The sequence below is a fragment of the Anabrus simplex genome, chromosome 2 (assembly GCF_040414725.1).
Source record: "Anabrus simplex isolate iqAnaSimp1 chromosome 2, ASM4041472v1, whole genome shotgun sequence".
Classification (NCBI taxonomy): domain Eukaryota; kingdom Metazoa; phylum Arthropoda; class Insecta; order Orthoptera; family Tettigoniidae; genus Anabrus; species Anabrus simplex.
In genome coordinates, this window is record NC_090266.1 from 334784283 (window position 1) to 334811858 (window position 27576).

The 27576-nt window shown below is 39.9% G+C and overlaps 1 protein-coding gene across 1 annotated transcript in view; it reads left to right on the plus strand.

Annotated features, from left to right (window-relative positions):
* The first annotated feature begins 19283 nt into the window (after window positions 1-19283).
* Window positions 19284-27576, plus strand: part of LOC136863536 (homeobox protein onecut-like) — a 29126-nt gene continuing 20833 nt past the window's right edge. Inside the window, exon 1 of the mRNA XM_067139922.1 lies at window positions 19284-19520. Coding sequence (XP_066996023.1) covers window positions 19410-19520 — 111 coding nt within the window. The 5' untranslated portion in view covers window positions 19284-19409. The remainder of the gene's footprint in view (window positions 19521-27576) is intronic.

The window sequence follows — 27576 nt, forward strand, 5'->3', positions numbered from 1 at the left end:
GGTCTGACACGTGACACTACAATGTCTGCTAGCCATATGACTGAACACTGGTTATCTCAGAAGGTCTAACATGTGACACTACAATGTCTTTTGGCCATATGACTGAACACTGGTTATCTCAGAAGGTCTAACATGTGACACTACAATGTCTGCTGGCCATATGACTGAACACTGGTTATCTCAGAAGGTCTAACATGTGACACTACAATGTCTGCTGGCCATATGACTGAACACTGGTTATCTCAGAAGGCCTAACATGTGACACTACAATATCTGATGGCCATATGACTGAACACTGGTTACCTCAGGAGGTCTGACATGTGACACTACAATGTCTGCTGGCCATATTACTGAACACTGGTTATCTCAGAAGGCCTAACATGTGACACTACAATGTCTGCTGGCCATATGACTGAACACTGGTTATCTCAGAAGGCCTAACATGTGACACTACAATATCTGCTGGCCATATGACTGAACACTGGTTATCTCAGAAGGCCTAACATGTGACACATCAATATATGCTGGCCATATGACTGAACACTGGTTATCTCAGAAGGTCTGACATGTGACACTACAATGTCTGCTGGCCATATGACTGAACACTGGTTATCTCAGGTCTAACATGTGACACTACAATGTCTGCTGGCCATATGACTGAACACTGGTTACCTCAGAAGGTCTGACATGTGACACTACAATATCTGCTGGCCATATGACTGAACAGTGGTCACCTGAGAAGACCTAACATATGATACTCCAATATTTGCAGGTCATAAGACAGAGTCAGATGCCTTTATTGAACAGATTATGTTTGCTAAAGTATGGTTTAGTTTCCTGAGTTTCATAGTTTACTTAACAATATCCTGTACGGTATTTGGCACGTGCTGTGCGCATTATTTGTTCTAAGCGTGTGATGCATGCTTAGTTTCACTTTATGTATAATACAGTTATTTACAGTGTTATTACTCCTTCAGTATTGGACAACACAAGTACTGCTTTATTGCATTTATCTTCTTCCAGACGTTCAAGGAAATCGCGATGCATCTATGAGGCATAGATCCCATCCAGAGCATCTGCCGGGAAACACAACCTACTAACTCTCTTGCCAATGGCAGCGTGAATGGGTTATGCACAATATTTGTTAAATACTGTCGTGGCCAAGGGCTGAACTTTATCGCGAAGAATTCTCTCTTGTTGCAGCCCGCAGTGGGTAGCGTTTCCTTCCGTACAATTCTGTGTTAAACCTTCCCACTTCCATTTTAACAATGATGTAAGAAATATTTTGACTTAAAAATATATAATGTAATAAGTTAAATTAGGAATAATTCAGTATGGTGAGATTTTCCGTGGAGTGGAAGATGTTATGGCAATAAGCATACTGTAAAGTCCATTATAAATATCTTGAGGAATATACCTTTTGTGGCGTATGAAAATTTCCTAACACGATTTTTCTATGTCTCTCTCATTTATTGCTTACTTTTTTGCATGTTGGCATGTTTGCATATACTAGTTGAGTTGCGGCAGTCCTTCAACTCTCTCATCAGAGTTGATCGACTGCCAGATGCGAAGTGTACATATTACATATTACCTTTGTTGTGTGTGTTTCAGCCTGCAAGAGGAAAGAAGACTCCCAGAACCAACCAGACCACACGCCCGCCCCCAAGAAGCCTCGCTTGGTTTTCACCGACCTGCAGCGCCGTACTCTACAGGCTATTTTTAAGGTGGCCACATTCTCCATGCTTTCTGCCACCAGTTAGAAACTGTATGGCAATGAATAATCAAAGTAACCGAGGAAGTAAAGCGTACATTGTCAGTGGAGCAAGATTTTAATTTTTATGCACAATTGCTGAAAGTTAGTTTGAATGTTGAAAGAAAGGGCAAAAAAACCTATGGATTATCACCATTATCCTGGAGGAAGTCAGGTGAAAGTACAGAGTTCGGTATCTCGAGCACGCTGCTGAAGAGGGAACAATCTTGAAAGAAAAATAAAACAAGTTACCGTTAGAATGATCTTATAAGTTATATTTAGAAGACATCGCAAAATCTTCATGAATACAAGCCGAATTAGTTTTTTACAGTAATATTCATATGTTGCTAAAAGCACGCATCATGAAATACATATCTGAAAAGAATCAAGGGTCGAACTCCCGATATTTAACCACCTTCTGAGAGATGATCTCCCTCTTAAGCAGGATGTCGACTTTGGTGTTAAATTACCGGGTTCTTGCAAATATATTGGAAAATTGAAGTATGGTGCTGGAAGGAATGAAGTATTCGAATTATGCATACTTTTTATCAACCAAACTACTGAACAAATCGTTGTGGCACATTCTTTAAGGATTGTTATTTAATTATATAGGACACGATTCTCGGAATATACTTTGAATAAAGAAATGTGCCTTAAATGAGTGCTCAAGCAAGACACTCAGACTAGATTAGCTTATTCATTTCAAGCATATTTTTCAGTTACATTAGAAGGTACTTCTTTGCTAAACGTTCTTAGATATTTATCCTGAAATGATGATATTAGAGTAAAAGTTTTTAAGAGCTCCCTTTTCTGATGACGAGGGAAATTGATGACTTACAGAGCTTATAGAATTCATTTTTCCGAATCTAACATAAAGTAACATAAAGTGGCCTTCAAGTAAATCTTCATGTAAAATATCTGCATTTATATTTCGAGGAATAGATATAGTGTATATAGTATATTCTCATATCATATAAAAATGAAATCGAGCAGCACTCGTTTGTACCTGGCAAAAGAACAGTAATCGTTTGTTTTTTACCTCAGTGCCAAGATCTCTGTTGATCATTTATAATGTTCATGCAGTTAAGACGTTTGTTTAATTGAGGCAGTGTTCATTACTTGAAGAAATACGATTTCTGCTCATACAAACAATATAGTAAAATGCAACTATTACTTTATTCATAATGGTGAATGAATATCTTAATACTTTTGATAAATAACTGCTTGCTTTAACAGTAATCTTTCAGTTCTTCAAATATAATCTACAAAATAAATTTAGGAAATATTTTTCTATTCTAGTCACTACAGCGAGCTCAACTTTAAGTACAATTCAAGCTGTATACAACGAAACTTGCAGTAAATTTTCTCGCAAGAAATCTGCTGTTATATTTTATAACGTCTTCGTTAAAACTCAAGTAGTTACAAATGTGAATTGTTTATTGGAAAAAGGAGTAATATATATGTAGCTTAATTATGAGATCTTGTGTTTTTAAATATAATTACAACTTATAATTTGAATGTGATCTATGATGTTCAACAACAGTCGGACTGATCCCACACATCAAGAAGTTTTATGAAAAATGGGACAAAAAGTTAAATGCCACCAAACGTTTTTCAGAAGATAAAGTGTCAGATCTCCGTCCTTGGAAGAAAATTAGTAGTGATTGTACCCATTATATGACACTTCAAGCATCCTACTCTCATTATGGAGTAATGAACAAAACTGAATATCAGTTCAACCTTGAATCAGAACCAAATACTTGATTTCACTATACCTTTCTTTTATTTGTAATTTGAGAATTTAAAACAATTCATCAGTGACATTTAAATTTCCAAGAAATCGACCGCATGTAAAGCTATTAGTTAGAGTGAATATCAAAGAGTTATAATGAAATTCAGGTGCATTACTGAGATATTCGTGCTCCTACACTTGCTGAAGATAACGCAAGCATCTCTTTTTCGTGGTGGTTAACTGAGGAAATTCAATACTAGGGCAGGATAAATGGAGTTGAATTTGACGTTTACACCTGCAGAGGAATACGGTGAGTTACTTGCACTGTACGTGAATAACAATCAATTGAATGGATCACATTTATAAACAATAAGAACGTCCTCTGATCGTTAATGTGTTTCAATGAGTAATCGCAAGTTGTTTTGATCCATGATAATGAACACTTCGCATCATCTGTATGGAAAGCATACCACATCGTCCTTTGGCTTTGATCACGTAAAACAACAAGCTTGCTTTTATACCACAGGGTGAATGAAGAGTGAAACCTATAGTCTAAATCAAGTGCTTTCTCATGGAATGATGATATTGTAATATCATGTTTGTTGTTGGTAAACGCCATGGAACATCGAACAAAACTGAATATCAGTTCAACCCTGAATCAGAACCAAATACTTGTTCAAACTATATATTTATTTTATTTGTAATTTGAGAATGTAAAACAATTCATCAGAGGAAATGTCTTAATTTACAATCATAGAGTGTTTTTCTGGCTGACCTGACACTTGATATTATCCGATACTTTTATAAATCTTAAGTGCTGAATAGAAAGATGAACTAAATATATTTATATTTACTTGGTATGCCATCAATGGACCAGAACTGCGGCACCAACATCTGGATATAAAACAATTCACCCATATGCGGCATGTACGTATCGTGAGTAGCACTTTCCAACAAGAAATACAATGAATGCTATAAGTGATTTTCTACAGTATTTTGTTGAAAATCTGGAGTCTTTCATTTCATAAGAAAGATTTTCAAAATCCAAGTACACTATTTTATGAAAATACAATGCATTGTGTCCAATCATCGATCGAAATTTAGAAGTGAAATCTATGGTCTGCAAATGAAGCATGTTTTTGTAATTTATGGCAACAATTACAATAATTTATGCAAAATTACAAGGATGAGGAATTTGGAAATTCATTGTTCGTTTTTACGTTGCTTGAAGTTGACCACATGTCCCTTGCATCAAATATATTCATACTCTGTTAATTATGAATTCTTTACTGAATATGAGGAATAATGCCAAGAATCCGCGCATTTCAGAAGTGATATTGTCAAGATTTCAAGCACTATTTGCTTTAGTTATCCTATCTTTAGTGGAATTGTCGTATAAAGTCATCGCAAGAAGAAGAGGATGTTGGTCACCAAAATGTATAAATCTTACAATACCTGTTGTAGTCAACATAAGAAATTGACACAAGATAAAATTATCTGTTAATTAACGCTGTAATATCTTTAAGCTTATTGTGGGCAAGGATTAAAATATATTTATATTTAAATAAATCGTAGGATGTCAATGGAAGGAAATTTATGGTGATCTTCTTAATTTTCATTTCTTACGAAACAATCAGTTAACAATGATATTATCGATACAAAGTCCCACATCATCATGTTACATGACATTAACCTTTGCAGCCATGTATGTCATCACTGATTTTGAGTTAGTTGAATAATCGAAATATATCTATTCATAGTGAAAATCTTGACAATTGATGGCAACTGCACATTAACAAACAAGCTTCAAAGCTTCCGCAATATTTCTCTCGTTTCCCTTCCACATAGAAGCTTGGAGACTATGGGATAATCTGATATGCTTCAAAGTAATACACATCATATTGTTTTTAATTGAGGAATTATTCATTCCACTCAGCATTACAAAAATAATATACATCTTCACACAAATAGTAATGTTATAAAATGGAAAATTTCTAAATGTGCAAAAATAATGTTTAATAAGTTTAAATACTGCGTTAACCAACAGTACTCGTAGAGATGATACGAAGGAATGTGAAGTACCCTTTATCTCGCTTCTTATTCTTTACATTTATTAACCATGTATACCATGACTTATAGTCTTGAGAATATTTTTCTTTATTAATGTGTAAGGAAACGTTTACTTACATTGCTTATGAATGTCTGAACTAAGAGTTTTGAAGTAAGAAGCTAGTAGGGAAGAGAAACAATCAGACAAATCCAACAGCCCAAGAAATCAAATCACATCTTCTCAAAATGCACAGACTGTCTCCAGTACGACTTCATCATTTCCAGTATGAATATTCTGCTTTAAATGGATTATGTAAACGGCTTCAAAACTGTGGCTGTGATTGATGCGTCGCAAGTCTGTTTTCTGAGTCATTTGAAATTCTCTGAGTTTTAATTAAAGACCAATGAGGGTGTTTTCAGCTTGTAAATGCATATTCATAAAAACACAAAATTCCTGTCGAAGAGGAAAGTGCGGGCAAGTTTCCAGCACAAATATCACGAGCCTCTGATTGTTTAATTCAAGGAAGATGCATAGTGCGTAAAGTATTTACTTTTTTAAAAATCAATATATGGAAATATTGTTCAGCACAGAGAGACAACATTCTGAGCTCGAAAGGAAACCTTGCCGTGAAGGGCAACTAATACAATTGGGCTAGAGGAATAATGCATAGTGGGGAAGAAGAACGAGTATGATGGAAAGGAATTACCATGTTTCTCATCACGAGGTATATAATTCGTGCTATTTTAGAGGAACGAAGCCCGGAAATGTAAGGAGTGGAGGCTTTCAGACGTGAACTTAGTGGATAATAGGTAAAAACACAGATGAGATTCCTACCGTAAATATTTCACGGAAACAATGAAGTCTCGTCTCTTACAAAGAAAGTGACGTGGTTAAGATTTAAGAAGAGATTAGTGGATAATTAGTTGAATGTTTCATGCAGACAGAGAACTACTCTATTGGAATTTTGCTGCAGGGGACCTGATATTACTCAAGATGAAATACAACCAAGCATTCAATGGCTTTCTACACTGGTTGCAACATTTTGTTACGTATAGTTGTTTTGTTTCTTTAAATTACAAAATGCTGAAATATATTTTTGTACCGACTTTATATATGTTTCACTTTAATTTGAAAACTTTTTGAAGAGTCCTGTGCAAAAGTAGGACTAGTGCTGTGCTTGCTGAAATGCTCCTCTCGTTGCAGAGGACTCTTCAACTCATCCTTGGTCTGCTGTCTGCTGAGATACCGAACTCTGCACCTGAATTCCAACGCCACAATGGACTCGAGAATGTTAGTCACTCGGTTACTAAGATTGTTCACCGCTTCAGAAACATAAAATTGTAAAGTCTGGTTTTATTGTGCCAGACACACTTATGTGTAGAAATTTCGAACCCTCCTGGAGATTTTTTTATTTGTTGTAAGTACTTGACTCTTGATTTTCAGGAATTTAAGGACTATACAAATTTGCTTCCAGAATACAGCTGCTATCATTTCTTCCTTAATAAGTTTACCAACAAAGACACCAACAACCGTCTCCAGGGATCGACTGTTAGTCATATTTACGGCCCGTTCTATAAAACGGCCTGCCATGTTGACGGTATGCCTCATTTTGAATTAAAGAGGGTCCATTGTTGGAGCGCGAGCTGGAACTCAGGTGAAGAGTTGATGTAAGACGAACAAATTTGGAATTATTTTCCATATGTGACCGTGTGTACCATTTAAGGGACTTGAGGCATAACTCTCAGACCAGCGTGCATTTTATATCCTACGCGTAAATGTCATCCACGAGATGTTAAGCGTACAGAATCACGAAATGAACTGGAATAGCAGACTGTTAGACACCCTGCTTCTCCTCAAAATGGCATATTTATTCATTGTCTCATGATGAACCCGTCTGTGTCTCTAAGGATCCATATATTGCTTCCTGATCTATGCTATTCTCTCTTCCCCTCTTCAGATATACATTTGACTCAGACCTGATAAGCATGAAGTATTTCGGGAGCATAGTTTGTACATTCTCATCACAGTTTCTTTCACGGAGTTCCTTTAAAGTAAATACACTCTAGAGTTAGGAAGTTCCGAATGACGCTCGTAATGCAGATTGAAGTTAGGTATTGTAGCCATACATATTGAGACGTGTATTTGAGAGCATTCAGAAGTCGAAGTTGAACGCCCTCTGTTATTATTTACACACGCACTTGATGATTGAAGTTAGTGTGAAAAACCCTTGGGAAAATTATAATCTGAATAGCCAATGTCAGCGTCGAGATTAAGCGACAGTAGTTGAATTACTTGCTAGTAGGAGCGCTACGTATTCACTGATGTTCTAACTTACCTTTGTAAATCCACTGAACAATTTTTCGTGAAACTCAGTATGATTTCATTTAGTAGCTTTCCTATCATTGAACTTCTAGTTGGGGCCGATGACCTTCGATGTTAGGCCCCTTAAAACAACAAGCATCATCAACAAGCAAGCAACTTCTAGTTGCATAACGTCACAAAAAATTTAATCAACGTTTGGATGTTCTGAAAGAAAGCTATGAATATAGCTTGCATTTCAAGATATTGATTTCCGAAGGAAAAAAAATCCTAAACTAAAGTTTTCAATTTGCCTTAGGGGAATCAGCCTAATGTACTTACAAGTATGTGGAATTGTGTTGCTGTGACATCTATAACAATGTCTGCAATAATTCTGTACATCTTTTTGATTAATATGTGCTTCCCAGGACTTAAGCAGAGATGCTGACCCTGACGTTACGTCGAAATAACACAAAAGAATCTCTGGGAAAGTGCGAAGCTTCGATCGACTCATTCAACTTCGACTTCTAAGTTATGTCATAAAATGCGTCTTATAGTGTTAGACTAATATTAAATATATTCCTTATGAGAAACTCTGAAATCAGAAGCAAGCGATCTAATAAGACTTCGATGGGACATATGTTTCTGTATTGAGTTGTATTGTTGTCGGTGGTTTATTTTAGGAGATATAAATACTATGCTTTGTTTACTTAGGATGTCCTTGCTATTTCCAGATTCACAGACTTCAGGGTTATTATTATTGCTTCACCTTGGTACATCCAGAGTTCTTCGTCTGGGATAACCGTAAAGGATACTTGGGCGTCCGTTTGTCTTTACACCGACCCATGCACTAGCCTTCGAAGATTTATATCGGTCGCTCTTCCTGTAATTTAAATTTAGACACTAGAATTCTGCTTTCATTAAAATATCACATTCAGAATCCAGTGAGAAACTTCTTCTTCTTCTTCTCCTTCCCCTCGCTTGACATACTGCGTGGTGAACAGTGAGAGTCACCAAGTTACTGTAAGCGCTGTGGGCTACATCTGTATTTCTCTTGGAATTAAAATAGTTTGCAAGTAAGAAATTACACTATTCTTTCACAATGGATTGAATGCTTCATCTTGGTACGTCCAGAGTTTTTCGTCTGGGATAATCGTACAGGATACTTGGACTTCCGTTTTTCTTTACACCCACCATGCACTAGTCTTCGAAGATTTATATCGGCCGCTCTTTTGTACGAGTCTTAGATACATTTCAGAGATAGGAACTTGATTTTACCAAGATGTTCGCAAGGTGACATACCATGCAATGGTCTGTGACTGTATTAAATGTTCCATTCTTCCACCGTTTTCTCTGGGTTCTCCTAGTACAAAAGAACCATTAGTGACCTTTAAATAGATGTTATGCTGTCTTCCATCCACCGTAGATTAGTATTATTTATATATAAATATAAGTTGTATCACCAAATAGGTATGATATGTCACCTTGCGAACATCTTGGTACAAAACAAGTTCCTTTTTCTGAAATGTGCCTAAGACTCGTACAAAACTTCTCTTTCGTATTTTCTGCTAAATTATGAGAACGGAATGGAAATTCCATTTTTCTTCCTCCCAAAATCGCTACTAGAGCGGTAGGGATAAAATAGGGGCAGAACAGTAAGGTGTCGGGATGGGACCAAACCAGACTTCTGGATACCAACAATTCTTTTTCTTATAGTACCGGAGACATTGTTGGCCTACCTGGGCTCTTGAAGCTAAGTTTACGATGGGGTTGGCCACATCAGTGGCTACTCAGAGTTTCTATTTACTCATCAGCTGGAGAATATCTCCGATATTTCTTTTCATACCAATTAAGTTCATCGGAAGACAATGCCACCAAGCACACGATAGGTCCTTTAAGAAGTCCGTGATCATTGCAGACGCTGGACTTCGTTTACAGTACAGAGTAACGAAATAGAACTAAACAGAATTCAAACTGAATGTCCGCCCTTCGTCCATTGGTTCTTGCATTCTTCATTACTTCGTACTTCCTATTGGCTCGATCACGTCTTTCAGTAGAATATATTAGAATCTGAAACATTTTGGACGGAGATACATACTGGACAGTTTGAACCGGCTCCCCAAACAAGCCATAGCAGATGATGATCCTTGAACAAGCGAGTTGTTCTCATTCTTCGCCAGGTGACAGGTGGTATTTACTGCTTTGTACTAACAGTTCAGTATTTCTTCATCTACTCGGTGTTGTAGTTTAGCTTTTTGCCACACATTTTTGTCAGAATACTATTCCTATTTGGTGATACAACTTATATATAGGCCTATAAATAATACTGATCATCGGTGGATGGAAGATAGCATAACATCTATTTAAAGGTCACTAATGGTTCTTTTGTACTAGGAGAATCCATAGAAAACGGTGAAAGGATGGAGCATTTAATACAGTCACAGGTCATTCACAACTCAAACATCAATACAAAACGCGATACTCTTTAGCATGGTAGACAGGAATTGGCAGGCTCCGCGATAGGTGTTCAAAGTACGATGACGATTCAGAAATACGAAGATGGACAGTGAATGTTATGCGCATCTTTACTACGGGTCTTTCTACAGTAAATAATTAAAGCCCAGGGTACCGGGAAAGACTATTACAGCACACAGAGCCAACAATAAATGGATGGGGTTGAAGACCAAACTTACAACGTACATAATATGGGCCTTTTATTTGGAGGTTGCTCGAAGACCAAGAATACACAATACAATGGATATTGGTTGAAAGTGCCTTTGCTGGCGGGACCTAGTGTTTACAGTGCACTATGTCTTCTGGTATGGGCTAGAGCAATTTTGTTACTTTCATTGATCTGTCTCAGCTTTATCCTTGGCTTTGACAAAATGAAACTGACTGAGGTATGAGTGATCCTAGTAATGCCATTCCTTCTGTAGCCAGTCCCTGCTATGAATGGTGTGAAAATATTGCTCATAGGGTCAGTTGGTGCATGCATTTCGTTGGGCTTGGCAGACTGATATGTAATAGCAACTTCTGGCTCGGTTAGTAAAGCAACGGGAAACTACCTCACTCCTCATTTCCCTAGTACGCCTCTTCAGTGATGCCTAGGCCATCTATGACAGCTGATGGCGGAACTGTTGAGGATCCAACCAGCCTTCGGGCTGAGGACTAAACATACATACATACATACATACATACATACATTGGTTGAAAAAGAAATCATTAGAAAAGAACTCGAAATAATAAAGGACGATTTGTGAAATTAAAATGTATAAAACTTTTAAAAAGTTATAAGAAACAACTTGAGGAATTAATTTCTACAAATTTAAAAATATAAATATGATTCAGAAACAAAGACTCGAAAGAACAAGAATAAGACTACTTAATATTATACTGAAATGTTTTATTTCAATATTTGTATAATTACTAGTTAAGGCTTTCAGACGTAATATCATAAAATAATATGGTAGCATGACAAAAGGGACAAAATAACATAAAAAGACAAAACATTCCAAAGTATGACCGAAAAATTCTCCAAAATCAAAGAAAATGCTCTTAAAATATTAAAAAACAAAAAAATTACAAAATTGCAAATAATGCAAAATATAAAAGGATATATTTGCAATCGAGGTGTCATGAACAGAGTTTGTATATATTGGGGCATTGCACCTGACCACTCAATAAAAAAGATGACATTTTTCTCTCTCGATGTCATCCTTTGGCTTTGACGTTATGAAAGTGACTTAGTGTATTAGTCCAATCTGTAGACAATCAGTTCCAGTGATGAGTAGAGAAGTGTTGTTCAGAGAGTCGGCTCGTGTGGGCATTTCATTGGGTTTGGCAGACTGATATGCAACAGCAACATTTGGTTCGGCAAGGAAAGGAACGGGAAATTACCTTACTCCTTTTTTCCCTTACATGGCTCCTCGGTGATGTCCAGATTATCTTTAATGGCTGATGTAGGATCTGTTGAGGATTCAACCATCTTTCGGGCTGAGGATTCAGTACACATATTATTTTTTTCACAATTTTTACAATTGGCTTTACGTCGCACCGACACAGATAGGTCTTATGGCGACGATGGGATAGGAAAGGCCTAGGAGTTGGAAGGAAGCGGCCAGGCCTTAATTAAGGTGCAGTCCCAGTATTTGGCCGGTGTGAAAATGGGAAACCACGGGAAAGCATCTTCAGGGCTGCCGACAGGGAGGTTCGAACCCACTACCTCCCGGATGCAAGCTCAAAACTGCGCCATATTATTATTATTATTATTATTATTATTATTATTATTATTATTATTATTATTATTATTGCCGCCTTCGTAGTCTCGCAGTACACATTGAGATTCCTGTCTCAAATGCCCTGGGTCCGATTACCGACTCCATAAGTTCTGGCATTAGTGCAAGAACAAGGTGCACTATTGTGAGGACAGTTAAGTAGACGGGCGTTGAAATCCCAATTCTCAGCCATCCTCGAAGACGAAGATTTTAACTCTTAGCATTTATCGTGATGGTGTCTGACGCAAGATCACGGTTATCTCATTCCAAAACGTTGGGTATTTGTAGTCCAGAAGGAATATGGTCTCCCGACGTTTCACCGAAGACTGCGTTCGACATTCTCAAGGATCTGCTTTCTCCGGTGGCTATTTTCTCGTGCATCTCTGAAGGGTTCTGGGAGACCAATACATCTCCCGCAGTTGTAACCAGATTATGTGAGTCCAGTCCGGGACACTGCTTGACGACGAATTCCAGTGCGGCCCGATGACCTTCGATGTTAGGCCCCGTAAAACAAGAAGCATCATCATCAGCATCCCAGTGCTATCACACGGCTATGATGAGTATGGTTTCACCATGGGTTCCTTCCACTTCCTCTAAACACACACAGATATATTTCAGGAAAATTACTTTCCCTAAGTCTAAATAATGACCGCCAGGCACATTACTACGTAATTAGTGGCGGAGCTGATAATTCAGAGTGAGTTGACCGCGCGGTGTGGGTCGTGTATACACAGGGAGAGACAGCGAAAATTCGCCGCACTATACAGGGGACGTCGGGAGAACATATTGCCCGCAGTCCACTGCTAGACTCACCAGTATAATCTGCGGCAGCACGGGTGGTCGTCCAGTTTCATTATGGTACACCTAAATTATTAGTTAAGAGTTAATAATGATTGATCTTAAAAACTAATGTAGATCTTACCTTTCATCATGCAGCTGTGGAAAATGATGTCCATCGTTCTCGATACAAACGGTGCATTAGCGTAAAAATAATCCGAAACACTCACATCTCCGCCTCTGAAATTTCACCTATAAGTCGTCTAATTTCATTCTCTAGGGCTTTAAAACAGACCCGGTTTTTCGCCACTTCCTGAATAATCTCGTTATTTATTGTCTTTTACAGCGCACAGAAACGACGTAGACATTTGCTGACGGTTTTCCCAAAAAAATAAATTTCTGAACTAGAAGTATCCCCTTTTCCGATACTATACGTCACTATACTGAGAGTTAACACTAATATCAATCAACAATTGTAATCATATAACACTAATAACGGTAATAACGTGCGCTCAACAAGAACTCTACTCGTAAACTAAGCACTTATTCCGTGCTTACCACTAACCATGCTCGCTGCGCTGTCTGACCGCTCACTCTATCCCCGCCACTCGGGAACAAGGCAAGAATTTCCCCAGACCACCTACGTGGCTAAAGTAGCAGTAACTTCCCGCTGCATCTCCCTGTATAATCTTGCATTGGCCAGATGGTAGATTCGAGCACCTCCGTCGATAGCCCTAAAGATGGTTTCCCTTTCCACCATCAGGCTGTACTCTAACTAAGGCCATGACCACTATTTACCCATTCTAGGCGCTTTCCTTTATCAACGTTGCCAAAAACCTCAAGAAGTAACTCTGACTTTAAACAAATAAGATCGGACGAGAACTGAAGCAGTCAACTGGGCAGGAAGCTGCTGTGCCCTCGCTAGTGTGAAAAGAGTATCCGTAAATGTAAGGACACGAAATGATCAAGGGTTTCTCTAGTTTCCAAACATGAATCAATACACGGCTGTCTCTACTGTGAACAACCTCACCGAGTACGAGCTCATATCCTTCGTCACTAGCCTTAAGTTATTTCAGTTCCATAATCAGTTGTGCTTTTGTCTCCAAATATGCCTCTTCCACATCCACTGAAGAAGTGTGAGGGCTTACTTCCCTTGCGTCCTACTCCTTGGCTGAGTGGTCTCTTACTGAGATGTTCTGGGTTTGATTCACGACCGATGCGTGGGATTTTGACCGCGTATGGTTTATTCCTGGGCTCGGAAGTTGAGGGTCAGTTCTCTCTCTAACAACTCACACACACACTACACTGACTTGAGTTCACTTCACACGTCAGATACCGCCCATCATCATCGGGGGGTCTGCCTTACGAGGACTGCACGAAGCTGTAAAATTCACACGTGATTATTCGTGTTTTGTATGGGAAATTAACTTCTAAACTGAATTTACTAAGTTTATTTTGCCTTGAAATTAGGCAGCTATAGCAGCTGGGAAAAGACCCCATTAGGCTCTTGATGACTTTCTCCCTACAAGACACTCCACAATTTAACAGTCACTTGTGCACTGATTGAACAAATTCTGACCAACAATGAGAAGAACAAATCGGCTCTGCCAACTTAAATATTGCTTCCAAATGTATTACAGCAAACGTATTCTCAAATGGGGATCGTAACAGTTAATGTCTTAAGCTCTGCAAATTTGTTCGGATAGCAGGTTTAATAGATTTAGGATGATTCTGCAATGTGTCAGTCGCTACAATGAGGAAAGGTTAGCTCCTTAATTACCCAGACTGCTTTAAAATCCTATGAGCTAATGAGTCTGTTGAGAGGACATTTCAGCATGTTCAGGTGTTGGCCAAGTTGGCAAGTGTCCATAATGTTTGAACAGCTAATTATCTTAAGGGAGGTTTGAGGACATACACAAAGCCGATTTGTAACCAGCTACATGGGAGTGTCTTCAAATACGTCCGTTTGCCGAGCGCTAGGCAAATGCTCTCGAGAATACGGCTACTTTCCCTTCAGTTTTAGGCTGTACACTTCAGTACGTAGGTGATTAGTTATACAACACACATGGAGTCAGTACACCGTGTTGATGAACAAGAAGTCCCATTCTCTAAATGAAACAATCACACTTGTGATCTGAAACGTACTAAATAGTTATTTCTGGTATATACTAGGAGTAGAATCTTCCTCCGTTATCGTGGAATGTATGCAACTATAATGAAGCCATGAGACTATCTAAGTCTTCTCCTTTTTTTCCTGGTCTTCATTCCAATTGCTTTGAATCGGCACTCACATGTGGATTGAGCCCCGTTTTGCGAGCGGATATACTTCCTTAAGCCAATCTGCCATATTGCGATCTCTAATTATTGTTATTAAAACTGAAATTAATTGCACATTTATTTGGTTTGACCTTATTTTTCCGAAATTTATTAAATATCCCTACTTTGCCATACATTGATCCTTCAACACATTTAAATAGCACTCAGAATCTTCAAGAGAAAATATGGGTGGTTCTTGGTCTTACTGTAGTCATGTCCTAGTTCGTGAACATGGGCAACGGTTGAGTGGCCTAGTAAATGGTCCTGAGAGTCGGGCAAACTGTTGCTATGGAATGGGAGTGGGCATCTTGGGCATATTCTGAGTCATGGTTCTCCTTGCTCTCAGGTGGCTAGGATTATACAATCCACCGCCGGTCCCTAACCCGTCAGAGGACAGATTCTCACTGGGACTATGTGTAAGTAGGGTAGCACCCTGCTTCCTAGATTTTTTACCGAGCACGCTCAGAACGTTTTAAGCAAACCTCGGATCTGTGGGAGTAACGGAGTCCCACTTCCATTTGACAGGCAAGGGAGTCTTTGCAAACAACTTGGCGAGCGAAATAGAATTCGATGAGAGCTATTAATATCAATGGGGCTTACGGAAGAAAGAAAGTAGAACTGGCTGAGTCAGTAAAGAGGATGCCTCTGGTTGTGTTAGGAGTTATGGTATTCGGAGATAACAAGGAAGAGATAGGAGATTAGAAAGTTATCTTAACAGGAGTTAAGAAGGGAAGGGCAGATTGTGGTACGACTGTTCATTAGAAATACTATTGCACGCAACATAAATGATATCTTACTATATAGGTGCGAGACCCTCGTAATATTACGAGATGTACTCAATTTGCTGAAGTACTCTCCTTTCATAAAAAGGAAAATGCTATTTGCTTTACGTCGCACCGACACAGATAGGTCTTATGGTACTCTCCTATAATAACAGTATCACTCGATACATTCGATCTCTTGCTCCAGGTCCCGTTCTGCATCCGTTGGTCCTCGGTTGGTGTCTCGCTCCTCGCAGTTACACATATTTTAAATCAACATAATTTATATACAATATTCACACACGATGGTGTTTGAATACAAGATTACCATACTTCTAAATGTCGTTGTCTAATTATTGCCATCCCATAATAGTGACTCATATAACTGAGTATCTCCATCAGCGCACGTTATATACTATTCGCGCTAAATACACCACCGCAGTATGTCCGTAATGTAAGCTCATATAATGAACTGATGTCTGCTTAAATGTACAAGACTTTACAGTAGAACTCACATCTAACACTTGTTGCGCTAAACATCCATATATATATATATATATAAGATGGAATATTATGAAGAATAATTAAAACCAAACCAAACCCCATGGCACTACAGCCCATGAAGGGCCTTGGCCTACCAAGCGACCGCTGCTTAGCCCGAAGGCCTGCAGATTACGAGGTGTCGTGTGGTCAGCACGACGAATCCTCTCGGCCGTTATTCTTGGCTTTTTAGACCGGGGCCGCTATCTAATCACGTAGGCTGAGTGGACCTCGAACCAGCCCTCAGGTCCAGGTAAAAATCCCTGACCTGGCCGGGAATCGAACCCGGGGCCTCCGGGTGAGAGGCAGGCACGCTACCCCTACACCACAGGGCCGGCATGAAGAATAATACTGTACGTTAAGTTAGCATCTTACATTTACTGGAGCAACGTTGCACTTACATGTGTGTCTCAATCATAGAGACGGTGCTTGACTGTTACAATAGGACGGTAGTCAGACAAGACAGTTAATAAGAATACGAATCTGAATATCACAATATGAATGACGCTACACGGGTGCGTACTCTTAAATAGTGACTTACGCACCATGTGGGACCAGTACTGCATTCGTTCCTGTTCCTTAATTAAGGCCACAGTCACTTCCTTCCCACTCCTAGCCCTTTCCTATCCCATTGCCGCCATAAGACCTATCTGTGCCGGTACGACTTAAAGAAAATTGTTAAAGGAAACACAGGGGCTTAGAGGAAAGTAAGTCCCTAGGTACCAATTGCACCCTTATCTATCTACCAGGCTTGGTCCATTCATTTAAATATTCAAATATTTCATGGTCCTAATTGGTCAAACAAAAGAATATCACAGTCTACTGCCCCTGGGGATTGTTATACATCTCACACGTATTTGTTCGGGCTGTCTCCAGGCATTCAGCAGAATATCGCAAGACTGTCTCAGAATTCTATTTGTAAGCTCCAGCCACCTGACTTGTTTTTCAATAGACCTTCCTTGTTACAATATCTGTCTATACATTGCATTATTACAAAGACTCTGCATCCAGAATTATACCTTTATAATATTATACACTTACGTTATAAAACAACCATAAATTAATTATTATTCACTGAATACATTATCAGTGTCGTCCTATATCTATTTGATTATCATGTCCATTATTTATATTTTAGTTGATATGCCCCTTAGTTTCGGGGTTTGATTCCTGTACGGTTACAGTCCCTATGTGGAGGGATGTGTGCACTATTAGGCCCTTCATGTCTCTGTGGTGGTTGGTTGTAAGTTATGACGTGTTGTATGTAAATGAGGGTGTGTGTTAAGACAAACTCAAACGGCCAGTTCCCGAGCCAGAAGAATTAACCAGACGTGACTGCAATCCTCAGCCCAACCGGGAATCAAACCCCGGGCCCACTAAGCCTAAGGTCACAGTGGTGATCATTCAGCCAAGGAGCCGGAATATTTTTTCTGAAGCGTATTAAGTGAAACACACGATTACTCGGTCGCTGTCAGGTCTGGGTTTTTTGAACGATCCTGCTTTATAGTTCTACCAGTAACCGAATATGTAAGTAGGCAAGAGAAATGAAAATAATCTCCTGAATTCTACAAAGTATTTCGTATTCTGCTGTAACCAATCTTCAGTATCTTCTATCTGCCATAAATACAGTTTTCAGAAGTAAAATAATTTTAACTTGCACTAAACGGTTGAAATCCAAATAAACTTCAGTCATCGGAATTTATTGTGATATCAACGAATGAAAGAAAGCTAGCTGAGTGACGGACTTACATATACAGTCATTTACAAATTATATGCGCGTGTGATGCAAGTGTCCACCTGACTGGAGACGAACGTACTCGTCTTAGGATCTTGTGCTGTAACACAGGTATGTACATTTCTCTGCTATTCTTCTTCTTCTTCTTATTATTATTATTAAATGACGTCTTCCATTAACGAGTGATTCTTTCCTGCTAGGTGTTGGAGATGTACATATGTTCACGTCACAAAGCAGAGAAGCTCCTGAAGGCCTCCTCTGTGCCAGCCTAGAATCTCCTAGTTTTCTCGTCCGATGGAGCTGGAAGTTGACGAAATCGAAGCTGGGAGCTCGTAACACACACAACAAACATGCGAGCAGAAAAAGGAGTTGGAAAATATTGTTGGTCACTGCTTCGCAATTCTTCTACTGACTGCAACTTGGAAAGCATATTTACCGATAGCGAAACCTTTACAGTACTTCTTGGTGTGAACTTCTACATCCTCCAGAATTTAGAATGTACAGAAAAACTAAGTTTATGACAGGAAATAATTTCTGGTTCTTACTTGAGTCCATTGATATCTAAAGAACAAATTTTTATACGTTGTATAAAATATATGTGTAAGCCCTAATATTCTATTACTTGAAGTAACTGCAAGATCACATTTTTAGGGCTGAAAATGAAGAATATTTTTGGATATTAATTTTGACGGCACTTCATACCTCTCGTTTATTTTGCGCTTGTATAGTCTTCTGTATCTTGAATCAATCGTAAAGATAGGTGTTTTGGAAGAAAGGAAACTCTTTAGTTTGCACTACTAAAATCATTATCCACTACCTGCATATCTTGCAGTATCAGGCGTTTACTGAAATTTGCCGCTTGAAGAAAGGAAAGAAATCTTTCGTTTATGCAACTAATACAATCTATGAATTGATGGCTATTAAGTCTTCGATCCGCCACACGAACAATCCTTGATAAAGGCATGTATTTTCGTTAGACTCTGTGGAAATGAAACAATCCTTCAGTTAATTTTCTATACTGGAAATATAAGTCCTCAGTCCATACGTTAATGGATGTCCAAGTTAAGATACATATGTTACTGTCAAAATCATGTCATACAGTTTTCGTTCAACTCTGTGAAAATCTAAAGATACTTCAGTTACTTCCCTTCACAGGATATATAAGTTCACAAGTTAATGGATGTCCAAGTTCAGATATATATTTCCACGTCATCATACAATTTGAGGCTTACTTCATATATGGAATGTTATGTCACAAAACAACTGACTCATGTCTCTCTCCGGGTGGTAAGTACGAGTTTCGTTTCTCTCTCTATCTTATATTTCTTGAATATTGTTATACAGGATCAGCTCGGTGTACGATGCCATATTGTTACTGGGAAAGGCGTGGCTAACTTTTCAAACTGTGTTTCCGTATTTTCTTTCATAAATTTTGAGCTGGGGCCGCACTGCAAGCCGTCAAGAGCCTGATCGATGGCCAGGGAAGCCCTTTAGACGGTGCATGTACACCGAAAGCCACTTTAATCCCCGATTAATTCATTTCCTGACATATCTGTAGCAGTGTGGCTTTTAATACACCCTCCGGAACGTTCACTTAATTATATATTCCTACAGCCTTCTAGTGTTTACTTGGCACTAATCGTGTCTACCTATTTGTAACTTCTGCTGTCACCTAGCGGAGACGATAATTGTGTCAATCGAGGAACATGCAGAGTACTTCTAAGTGTAATCATTGCTGTTTCCTAGTTATTAACATGATGTTGATATACTTGTTGGTATCAGTCAGTAACTGCAAACATAAGGAATATATTAAGGAAATGTTACACTATATTCACAGTTGAACTAAAAAACTGTATCCCTATTAATATACTGATAAAGTGCCTCCTTCCGGTTGGTTTTACGTTGCATTGTCTCAGACTGGTCTTATTCTTATGTGGATGATAGGATAGGATTAGGAAGGAAGGAGCCATGGCCTTAATTAAGGTACAGCCTCAGTGTTCGCATAGTGTGAAAATGGCAAACCACGGAAAACCATTCTCAGTGTTGATAATATTGGTGTTCCAACCCTCGAACGCAAACTAATAGCTACACGCCGTGAACCGCGCAGTCAAATGAATTTTGTGTTGATGAGGGATTTATGTAGTTCCACATGCTAAGAAATAAAGCCCACATTAGGAATGAGGAGAATATGTACAACAGTACCTAGGCCTGTTCCGAGTAGCGTGGACTAATCTTCAGATTTAGTCTCCACCTCCGTAGTTGTTGCATCATTCGATCAACTAAGGTTCGCATTCTAACGCTGATTACAGCTATCTTGAGTGCTCAATTTTCCGGAGTTCTCTTTAACAGCTCAGCTACTTCTTATTTATATCACACGTACATCTTCATCATAGACTGTTATGCTTTTCAGCGTTCAGTCTTCAAGCCTTTGTGAAATAACTAATCATCGCCACAATCCTCTAGTTCTGTGGTCTCGTTTAGTTCTAGATCTCTTATCAGGAAATCGTTAGAAACTGAGTCTAACCATCGTCCCCGTGGTCTCCATCTCCTTCTCTTAACCTGCAATACAGAGTCCATTATTCTCCTAGGTAACCTATCCTCCTCCATTCGCCCTACATGACGCCAGCACTGAAGCCGGTTTATGGGTACAGCTTCATCCATCGAGTTCGTTCCTAACCCAGCCTTCATCTCCTCATTTCGAATACCCTCCTGCCATTGTTCCCATCTGTTTGTACCAGCGATCTTTGTCGCCACTTTCATGTCTGTTACTTCTAGCTTATGAATAAGATATTGTGGGTCCACCCAGCTTTCACTCCCGTAAACTAAAGTTGGTCTGGAAACAGACCGATGTAAAGATAGCTTCGTCCAGGAGATGACTTCCTTCTTACAGCATACTGTTGATCGTAACTGCGAGCTCACTGCATTAGTTTTACTGCATCTTGATTCAATCTCACTTATTACACTACCATAATCGGAAAACACATATCCTAAGTACTTTAAATTATCTACCTGTTCCAGTTTTGTATCTCCAATATGACATACAGTTCTCTTGGATTTCTTATCTCGTGACTTCAATTTAGTCTTAGAAAAGCTAATTTTCATACCATACTCATTGCACCTATTTTCAAGTTCCAGTATATTAGACTGTAGGCTTTCGGCACAATCTGCTATTAAGACCAAGTTGTCAGGATAGGCCAAACTGCTTATTATATTTTCATCAAACTGAATCCCTCCCTGCCACTTTATACCTTTCAGAAGATGATCCATGTAATCTACGGACAACAAAGGTGAAAGATTACAGCCTTATCTAATCCCTGTAAGTGCCCTTAACCAAGAACTCATTCTACCATCGATTCTCACTGAAACCCAATTGTCAACATAAATACCTTTGATTGATTTAAGAGTGCTTAATGTCCATCCTAAGTTCATCTTCCCAGACTTTTCTTCTTTCTTTGCGCAATGAGCTGGTTTGTTGCACGGCTGAGGCCGTGTAGCTCTTAGCTTCCATTCGGGATATGCTGGGTTAGAACCCCGTGTTTCACCCATTATCACGCCATGCAGATGTTGGGGTTGTACCTCACTTAAAGCAACGGTCATTTCCTTCCTATTCCTCGTCCTTTCCTACCCCTTCATCGCCAAAAGATCTGTCTGAGTTGGTACCACGCTAAAACCAACAGCGCAAAAAGACTTTTTCTGCGCATTCTCGCCAGACTAAATGCATATCTCAACATACTCCACGAACTACCCCAAACCGGAGTAACTGGAACAATATTGACGAGTTGACTATACGCTTGATTCAGCTGTCTGCAATTTTGTACCATAAAAGCAATATGTAGGACTTAACAACGAGCGTCACTAATAACAGTTAGTGCACTAATTTAAAAATGATATTTCTTTAGGTTTATGTCGTGTAAATGAGAAAAATTGGAAGGAATTTATCTTTCGCGAAGACTTTGGATCACTTCCTCATAAGTGAAACACTTCTAGGGTGCCAAAAATTTGCTTATAAATCTACCTACACGAGGCTGGCGTAATTGAGCACAGTCGGGATCGATTTTACACACTTTCCTTCTTTTTTCTTAATCCCTTTACACTCCAAGGTTGGTTTTTTCCCTCGGACTGAGCAATGGACTCCACTTCTACTGCCTCTAGGGCAGTGTCCTGGAGCGTGAGACTTTGGATCAGGGATACGACTGGGGAGGAGGACCAGTACCTCGCCCAGGCGGCCTCACCTGCTATGCTGAACGGGGGGACCTTGTTGGGGGGATGATCGGAAGGGATAGACAAGGAAGAGGGAAGGAAGCGGCCGTGACCTTAAGTTAGGTACCATCCCGCATTTGCCTGGAGGATAAGTGGGAAACCACGGAAAACCACTTCGAGGATGGCTGAGGTTGACCTCTTGAGGCTGAATGGACCCCGTTCCACCAATCGTACCACTTTTCAAATTTCGTGGCAGAGCCAGAAATCGAACCCGGACCTCCGGCAGTGACTGCTAATCACACTAACCACATTACTACTCTAATAATAATAATAATAATCCGAGCTGAGTGGCACAAACAGTAGAATGCTGACATTCTGAGCACCAATACCTCGGTGTTATTAGAAAGCAAATACGCCAGCTTCGTGTGTTGGTAGATTTACCGGCACTTTAAAAATATTTTCTGCGAGACAAACTTTTGGCACCTCGGCGTCTGTAAAAAGTGCAATAATGGTTATTGGGATGTAAAACCAATAACATTAATAATCAATTAATTAATTAAATTAAATCCGTCCCGATTTCTGACGGTCGTAACAGACGTCGAGGTTGTGTCATTTTGACCTAGAACAGTTCTTTAATGTCCCGGAATCCAGCGACACCAAGTTGCTGTGTTTAAATACCCTCAGGTACCACCGACTTCAGCCGAGATAGCCACTGTCTTGGGAACAGAAAGACGATGACTAGCTGATTGCGCCAAATGTCGGGACCTTACAACCTTCTTATTCTTATTCTTCTTCATATTTTGCCCTTTTTCCCCACAGTCTTGTAGGGTCGCGGGTGCGAACTCTGTCGCACATGTGGATTTGAGGGCGCTTTACGGCGGGATGCCCCTCCTGACACCAACCCTGTGTGGAGGGATGTGGCTGAAGCAACCTGTGCGTGTCCATGTGGTTGTTGCTAGTGTATATTCCCCGAACCAGGGGAATTAACCATACGTGATTAAAATTTCCGACCCGCCGGGAATGGAATCCGGGACACTTCGAATCGAAGGTCTCTACGCTGATCATTCGGCTGAATCTCACACTAGCTCAGAAAAGTCTATTGTATTACCAGTACTCTGAAATATTCCATATACGGGGGGAGCAGTTAGTTTCGCCTCGTGTTCCCTATTGTTCGTTTGCTTAAATGAACATTACGTCGATATAGAGGCATGTTACACTGTATGTAGGTCAGGGGTCAGCAGTTTCCTACCAATACTGTCCTGCAACTCAAACTTCCTTTTACGTTGAAAATCGCCTTTTATCCGCTGGTGGAATATTCAAGCTAAAGAAGAACGCACATACGACAGAGAAAGTGATGCGCTGAAAAATCCTAAGTCCAAGTAGTTTTTTTTTTTTTTTTTTACAATTGGCTTTACGTCGTACCGACACAGATAGGTCTAGTGGGGACGATGGGATAGGAAAAGGCTAGAGTGGGAAGGAAGTGGCCGTGGCCTTAATTAATGTACACCCCCAACATTTGTCCGGTATGAAAATGGGAAACCACGGAAAACCATTTCCAAGGCTGCCGACAGTGGGATTTGAGCCCACTATCTCCCGAATGCAAAAGGCCAACTGTACAGTGACGAGCATTGTCACTTGCAACCATGATGCTGTGGTTCCTAAGTCGGTACTGAGAAGCAGTGAGACATTACTCATTTAGAAGTCGAGCATCTACAAGTGTGGCAAGCAATTCGCGTTTCCTGTAAACGGCCTTAAATATGAGCCATGTGGAAGGTAGGAAGCAGACAAATACACCGCAGATCAGTCCGGCTCCATGGCTAAATGGTCAGCGTGCTGGCCTTTGGTCACAGCAGTCCCGGGTTCGATTTCCGACAGGGTCGGGAATTTTATCCATAATTGGTTAATTTCGCTGGCACGAGGACTGGGTTTATGTGTCGTCTTCATCATTTCATCCTCATCACGACGCGCAGGTCGCCTACGGGTGTCAAATCAAAAGACCTACATCTGGCGAGCCAAACTCGTCCTCGGACACTCCCGCCACTAAAAGCCACACGCCATTTAATTGTTACCGCAGATCAGTGGGTACGGACTGAGGTTCACAACGGGTAGATGGCTGGCTCGAATCTATTTGGAATTCTTTTCACTTGGCCGGCAACAACAGCGGGCAAAACAATCAGATTGTAGGATATCCCTCCACGCTTATTACACACAGGTAGGTCATTCTACCGGCAACTGTGGCACACCAAGGACCTCACATCCGAGAGCGTGTACTTGTTCTCGTTGAACAAGGAAATCTAACGACGCTACGGCATCTCACAGAGTACGGCGACGTGTTGAATTAGACGCTTTCGAGAATCAGGAGACATAAGCTGACGTGCTGGATCGGGTTCGTGGCGGGTCTCGAACCGGGAATAGGACGATCGCTTTATCGCTGAGGCCCACTCGACCACGTTCCTGAATGCCAGGCAGCTCGTGGGAGGCAGGACTTCAATCCCGCCGAGCGACTAAGAAACAAAAGCTCACTGAGAGCTGATCAGATGTCATATTGTCCGAGGAGAGAACGTTTTCCTGGCGAACGATGGGCCGGTGCAGTGTTGCGCGTTGGGGTTGGATGAGCTCTCGCGGGATAGGAATGCTGCACAGAATCGAACGTCTCTCCGCCGGACAGTATGTACACATTTAAAAGAATATAATGATCCTTTCTGCGCGGGGGATTCATCCCACCGGTGTTATATACAGTACCGGCCATAAATATTTTGACTTAAGGCCACGGCCGCTTCCTTCCAACTCCTAGGCCTTTCCTATCCCATCGTCGCCATAAGACCTATCTGTGTCGGTGCGACGTAAAGCCCCTAGCAAAAAAAAAAAATATTTTGACAAATGATTAAATTGCTCTGGTCTCTTTCTTTATTAACATAATGCGTGCACTTGTACAACGCAAATAATTTGACCATTTCTACATCCTGCCAAACCATCACATTCATACAAACGTAAGTGTATAACACTTATGATTACACTATAGTAATACACGGAGACCATAAATATTTTGACACACATAACTAAGCAGGAAAACCATTCCAGAAGTTCATACGGACTTCGTATCATCTAGTATTTAGTCGGGTAGCCATTTGTTTGTAAAACTGCTGCACATTGAGTTGTCATTGAGTCCACTAATTTCTTAAGGCATACTCGTTGGCTGAACGGTCAGCGTACTGGCCTTCGGTTCAGAGGGTCCTGGGTTCGATTCCTGGCCGGGTCGGGGATTTTAACCTTAATTGGTTAATTCCAATGGCACGGGGGCTGGGTGTATGTGTTGTCTTCATCATCATTTCATCCTCATCACGACGCGCAGGTCACCTACGGGTATAAAATAGAAAGACCTGCACCTGACGAGCCGAACCCGTCCTGGGATTTCCCGGCACTAAAAGCCATACGACATTTCATTTTTCATTTCTTAAGGCATGAGACAGGAATATTGGACCATGCTTCATTTAAAGCTTCGAAATATGCCTCCTCGTTTCTGTACGTTTTGCTTTTAACTCGCCTTTTGAGTTCCTTCAATAGATATCCAATTCGGTTTAGGTCAGGGTTTTAACTTGGCCAGTCAATAACCCTTGTTGAGACATATTTCGACAAACTTGGAGGTATGTTTAGGATCATCGTCATGCTGATACAACCACCCATGAGGCATGTTTTGTTTAGCATACGGTACCATATGTTGTTCAATGTTCAATGCCATATACGAATTGATCCATGATCCAATTTTTACCAGTGGGCCAACTCCAGTTCTAGAAAAGCAACCCATGTTTTACTACCGAGCTCGATAGCTGCAGTCTCTTAAGTGCGGCCAGTATCCAGTATTCGGGAGATAGTGGGTTCGAACCCCACTGTCGGCAGCCCTGAAATGGTTTTCCGTGTTTTCCCATTTTCACACCAAGCAAATGCTGGGGCTGTACCTCAATTAAGACCACGGCTGCTTCCTTCCCACTCCTAGCACTTTCCTGTCCCATCATCGCCATAAGACCTATCTATGTCGGTGCGACGTAAATAGCAACAAAAAAGACATATATTAGGCATGATAAAAATGCATGAACTGTATTTATATTCTCAATAGGTATATTGGTGTATGGTGTGCCAGTTATCTTATTTTGATAACCTCATTACATTTATAGTTATGGCATTGAAATTGATATGTCTAAGTGGACGTGGTGTCAAATTACATTAAACACGGAGAGCAGTGAAGGCTTTGAAATCAGAGGGAAGAGGAAGAGAGGTGGTAAAATGACAACACACAGCGGGGAGAAAGAGAAGTATGCAGCTGGTTATGGTTATAGAATGTCTTAATTAAAGTAACTGTTGCAGGTTCGTAGTTTATTTACATTCGATTATTTGCAAATTATTTTTGCTTCAAATAATGTAAGATTCACCAGAAACCAATGCATGCATTTACATTATTCTTTTCCTGTGTTCGTTACCAGATGTTTGGCTATATCTGCTAAATAAAGACTAGCAAACATTTTGAACTTATAAGTATACGGTAATAGAATATTTTTAAAAGGTATTAAATTAAATATTGCGCAAGTTATAAATATTGCAGGTTCAGGTTAGTATTCGTGTTAGTAATAGGCCTTTATTACGTACAAATTTGGAATTTATAGTAGCATTCCATTCCCCCAAAATAACTTTTTATATTCCTTTTGCTAATTTATAAAATAAGTTGCAAGATCGTTTGTAATGATCATAGATAATTAAACACTGAACAATAGTTACTTCAGGGTGTGCATATTAAGCATATGAAATTTCACGCAGTTTTCATTACAAGAATGTTCACTCGTTATTGGCACTGTTTGTGTGGAAACAAATGTACACTTGTTAGTGACACTTTAAGGACTCATTACCACTTATCCTGCTCATTCGTAAGTGTGACCTTTCCTTTAAAACCCATATCAAATTGTATTTTGTCTGTAACTCAGTACCAACAAGCGTCTTACTTTCACGTGTGTTCGTTCTCCAATCACTTTCAATTCCCAGACACACTGTTGTTGTAGTAGACCTCTGAGGAACCTCTCGTGAGGCAGGCTATATATTTTGCAGAGGATGATCAGGATGCTATCCCGTTCCCCCAACCAACAATAGGAGATCA